This window comes from Sinocyclocheilus anshuiensis, unplaced genomic scaffold (assembly GCF_001515605.1).
Source record: "Sinocyclocheilus anshuiensis isolate Anshui unplaced genomic scaffold, SAMN03320099.WGS_v1.1 scaffold128, whole genome shotgun sequence".
Lineage (NCBI taxonomy): Eukaryota > Metazoa > Chordata > Actinopteri > Cypriniformes > Cyprinidae > Sinocyclocheilus > Sinocyclocheilus anshuiensis.
In genome coordinates, this window is record NW_015555710.1 from 177,211 (window position 1) to 182,818 (window position 5,608).

Consider the following 5,608-nt stretch of genomic DNA (forward strand, 5'->3'; position numbering starts at 1 on the left):
TCATAGTGTGTGTTTGCTTTTGTGTGTGGATCTATTGGCATATAATGTTGCAATCCATCATCCTGTACAGAACACACACACACACACACACACACACACACACTATACTCATGTCAAAGGCAGGACAGGGCATAGAGTATGGAGCTATATAGTCTGCTTGGAGGGGAAAGCTGCATCCTTCCTTCCTTTCAAAATGCTCAAGTGCCTGTCAAAACGGCAATAAATATTCATGAAAGTTGTAACATTTGGCAGAGCGAACTCTCACAGACACACTCACACGCGCAGGCTGTCTGACATTTGGGCGTGTTTGCAGACGGACATGTGTCTGTTTGCATGGAAAGACATGAAAATCAATAGGTCGTAATTAACTGTTTGTGCTGGCGCTCTTCTCAGATGTGCATACTTAATTGGCACCGTGCTCGTTTGATTGGTGCCGGTACCGAAACTAGGTCAGTATAGAACGACTGACTGTTAAAATCTTCCGGCTTGTTTCCCAGACAGAGATTAAGTCTAGTCCAAAAGGATTTTCAACAGAGAATCACAATCCACAGTACAATTTACTCCATGACAAACCTTCCCTGAAAAACTGCCCAGAGGAGTCATGACCATTCCTCGTCCTGTTGAAAGTGAAAAAAAAAAAAAAAAGAAGAAGCAGAAACTCACACCTCTCCCTTGTGAAATATTGTAAATATTAATTCAGTCATTTTATTTGTTGGCAAACAACTTTCACTGTTACAACAAATATTAGTTATGAGTTCATTCAGTTTAGAATGCATATGAAAAGAATAAATAATAATTTCATTGATATTGTAATAATAATAATATTGATGATAATAACAATAAAAAAGGTCTCAGTGCCGATCCGATTCTTTTCCCGACGCTCTCTAGGATCCTACATTTCTGATCTGTTGAAAAACAAAAAATAAAAAAACAAGATAGGAATAAATATGCAGTCAATTTTCTCAGGGTGGGTTAACAAGGGATAGATGTGCAAGCTACAGGGAGTCTCAGTTTGAGAACAAGTAAACAGTAGTTTCAGAGTTTCCAGTTTCCTTTACAAGGTTGTTTCCATCTTCCAAACCACTCCATTAAAGTCCTATCCTTCTAGTCCGCTCTTTTACATGGTTATTTTATGTTTAGACATGCTCCACACATGATTCGTAATCATGATTCCCCCAGTTTACACTTTTATTGGACCTGTTCCAATTCACTTTCTTTCTCTTCTTGATTAAGCTCTTAAAAACACAACTCGATATGTGAAATCGTCACAATAACAGACCATCTTTTAGCCTGAGAACAATTTTAGCTGTGTCAACACGTGTGACCGGAATTTCAATAAGCTGGAATTCTTCAACCTGCATCCAAAGTACGATTTCCGCTCTTACACATAAAAAAATGGCGTGTTGAAGGGTAAACGTTCTAGAACTCATGACATGCCAACATTCCAGCATCCTTGGGATCCCATCTGCAATAGCGGTCAATCACACAACAGTCATTTCCCCAGAGTCTCTTGGTTATCATCGACACAGTGAGAATTAGAATGACAAAGTGTTGCCACGGTCATCCTTCCAAACGAGAGTGTGTATGTAGATAGGTGTGTTTGTGCTGTGCGTTATCAGGGATAGTATTTTGGAGGACCAGCACAGCATTGCGGGATTGGTCTAGTCTACAAAAACACATACAAGGGGCAAAATATGTCAAAAAACATGAAACGCATACGATCATATGCAATATCGGGAATCTGTACATTTTACATGGAAAACAGTTCCATTTCTTTGTAATTAGTGAAGATTACCTTTCCCATAACTGAGATTATTACTGAAAAATAAACGTAAGAAAACAAGATACGTCCTCAGTCTTCAAGAATAGATGCGCCTTTTGTGATTTCACGCTCAGAATCGGTGCTAAACGAGAAGGAATGTGTGCAGCAGAGAATCATAGAGAAGTCTTCTAGAGAGTTGTGGGTAATGCAGTTCAGTACGACAGAAGAGTTCAAAGTCTCATTATCATACAAGGTCATCTAAAATGGCAGCTAGTTTTCCGCAGTCTGTTCCAAAATCCGTGGTGAGTTTTGAGGAGAATCAGACAGCCATCGGATGAAGGAGATCTATGCAAATGATCCAGGGAGCAAAAGTTTGTCCACGTCTCCGAATTGACGATCCGCAAGGGTTTTACTCAGCAGATCGGCTTCCTAGGAAATTGAGGAGAAAGAAGTCCACAAGACCTGCCTACACGTGGTAGTCCTTGTTCTAGCATAGGAATGGGTTACTAGTTTCTGGTTCTAACTGGGGCAGGATTTTGGTGACAGGATACTCGCATGTACTGGAATCGGGGGGCTATCTGGAATCAGTCTCTCTATCAGTGCAGTAGGTAGTGTATCCCATGCCTTGTGCATTGTGTCACACTCACACACACATACACACACACACACACACGTACGCTGTGTGTGTGCGTCGGTGTCTATAGGCTGGTGACCAGCTGTGAGGGGTCTGGTGGCTGTTCTTCAGGCGACGAGTCTTCTTTCTCAGGTGGAGCGATGAACCCGTCACTGCCTCCGCGTCCCATCTGGTAATAGCTCTCTAGTTCCTGTATGTGGTTCCTGGAGCCCAGGTTTGGCATGCTTTTGTAGTATACATCGTCTGCCTCCATTACGACCCCTTTGCCATTGGCCAGGTGCAGTTCGCTGCCCTCTTCCTCCTCGCTGTCGTCATCCTCATCGTCTTCGTCGTCGTGCAGACCGTTGATGAGGTCGTCAGTGCCATGCGGGAGGTCAGTGAGCGTGGGCATGCTGGTATAGAGCGAGTCTCTGAGGGGGGAGTGTGTGTGCGCGCGGGGAGTGTGTGTGTGCGAGGAGTGTGTGTGCGTGTCGTTGGGGAGCAGCGGGAAGAAGCTCTCGCTGTTCTCCTGCGGCAGGCGCCTGTGAGCTGAAAACGTGTGCAAGGGGGTATGGTTTTCCAGAGGGGGTGGCCTCGGTGGGAGGAGCGGCGCTTGTGACTCCTCCCTAATGAGCTCCAGGCTTAAACCGCCCCCGTCGTCATGTCGGTGAAATGCTCCAGGGTTGTCGAGCACCATGACGTCGTCTTTGGCGATAGACGATGACCCCGCGACCCCTCCGTTGGCCAGGTGGTTGTTGAGTTTATTGGTCAAGGTGCCCTGGTGGGCTTTTCCCTGTCGCTCCTGGGTGTTGAGGTACGACGGAGCGTAAGTTGCCGTCAGCTCTTTCAGGATCTTCTTCTCAAGCGTAGTTGGAGGCTCGCTGCCGCGAGAACTATAGGTAAGGTAATCGCCTGCTGCCACACCATAGCTGTTGCCGTGATTACCGTTAAGCGGCAGCGTATCCATTACGCTGGAGTCCCGCGCGTTGTTGAGAATGCCTTCTGAAACAGGAAATGAATACAGAACCTCGTTCACAAAATTTTGGTACACACACACACACACACACACAAAAAAAATCGGTAACACTTTAGTATAGGGACCAATTCTCACTATTAACTAGTTGCTTATTAGCATGCCTATTATTAACATATTGGCTGTTTATTAGTACTTATTAAGTACATATTCTACATGACTATATTCTACAGTCCTAATCCTACTCAATACCTAAACTTAACAACTACCTTACTAACTATCAATAAGCAACAAATTAGGTATTTATTGAGGCTAAAGTCATAGTTAAAGGGTTAGTTCACCCAAAAATGAAAATTCTGTTATTAATTACTCACCCTCATGTCGTTTCAAACCCGTAAGACCTTCGTTAATCTTCGGAACACAAATTAAGATATTTTTGATGGAATCTGAGAGCTGTCTGACCCTCCATAGACAGCAACGCTACTGAAATGTTCCCAAGTCCAGAATCGTAGCTTCGTATAATTGTGGATGAACCACTGATGTCACATGGATTATTTTACAGATCTCTTTGCTACGTTTCTGGACTTGGGAACATTTCAGTAGCATTGCTGTCTACGGGAGGGTCAGACAGCTCTCAGATTCCATCAAAAATATCTTAATTTGTGTTCCGAAGATGAACGGAGGTCATACGGGTTTGAAACGACATGAGGGTGTGTAATTAATGACAGAATTTTCATTTTTGGGTGAACTATCCCTTTAATGGTTTGTTAATAGCAAGAATTGGAACTTAAAATAAAGTGTGACCAAAAAATCTTATATATACAGTATTTATGATTGATGGTAATATGAATCGGTTCATGTATGCTTCATGAAAGATGATATCAAATAGGATATTAACTTTGATCAAATAAACATGAAAATAGGAGGGATCCGGATTTAACAGGGGAGGGAGAAGAGGAGGGAACAGGAGGGATGAGGAAGAGGAGAAGATTAAAGAAGAGAGAAGCAGAGGAGAATATATTATAAACGTGGAGCTGTTGTGAAAGTAAATGAATCATACTTGAATCTCTGTAGGAGGCTGCAGACCCGCATGAAAGAAGAGAGAGAGAGAGAAAGAATGATTACTTACATAAATGCTTATGGAACATGTCCACAGAGAGAGAGAAAGAAGTATTATATTCAGCTCAGACTGTGACAGGCATTAGTGACTGAATGCTAACCTGCTGAGTTTCGGACAGATGCTAGGCTGAAATGTTCTTATACCACCAAATTATTAAACAGAACAGATGGACATAGAAACAACATAAACAAGCTCATTAAACAGAAACAGGAAGTATGTACAGTATGTAGGATATTAATGCTAACTCTGGATCGTCTTCTGTGTATGAGTACCATTAGAATATTAAAGCATTTTATATTTTCCAATAGTCTTTCAGATTTGAATTTAAGGAAGCTGAATTAAAATAGAATGGATATCAAAGAAATTTACCGCTGTGAAGTTTTTTTTCTTTTAATACATTTTTCCAACATGAATGACCTATTATGATGTACTCTAATATACTCAACATATGGAGTATTTCAAGAAACATGAGATAATGTAATAATTAATGTTTAAAATATACATATATAATCACTATATGAAATAAACCAACTTTTTTAGTATTTTAGTATTATTCTAGAAAATGTAGTATTTCACACACCATGGTAAACGAACACTTTGTATCACTTCTTTTTCTGGTAAATCTGTGTTGGATACAATTCAGAATATTATTATTTGTGTCCCTTTAACTTAATTAAGCAGAATTTAAAATGAATTAAACTGGAAGTTGAATTGGAAATGTGCTAATTTGCAATTCAAAGAAATAGGATACACAATAGAACAATTTTGAATAGAACAGTCCAACAATATATAATCATTATCAATAAAATAATTTTTAAATAAACATTACATTTGATAAATTAGTCCTATTTATTGACCGATATGTAGAATACAAAAAGAGATTTTTTTTAATAGAGATTTTAATCAAGAGATTTTTTTTGTCATTTTCATGTTCTTATATAGTAAAATTACCATCACCACCACCACCATATTGTTTTCTGACAGCTTTATAAATAAATAATGAATAAATCAAAATTTGGGGCAAATTAGAGGATTATAGCTAATTAAGGAATTTTTCAAAATAAACGTATTAAATCTTTTAAAGTTATTTTATGAAATTCATTCAAATTAAATGTAAATTAAATACATTTTTATAGGTGG

General features: G+C 39.8%; 1 protein-coding gene across 1 annotated transcript in view; it reads right to left on the minus strand.

Moving 5' to 3' along the window:
• Positions 1 to 2,443: 2,443 nt before the first annotated feature.
• adgrl3.1 (adhesion G protein-coupled receptor L3.1) overlaps positions 2,444 to 5,608 on the minus strand; it is a 119,354-nt gene continuing 116,189 nt past the window's right edge. The window contains 2 exon segments of the mRNA XM_016464929.1: positions 2,444 to 3,377; positions 4,409 to 4,426. Coding sequence (XP_016320415.1) covers positions 2,461 to 3,377; positions 4,409 to 4,426 — 935 coding nt within the window. The 3' untranslated portion in view covers positions 2,444 to 2,460.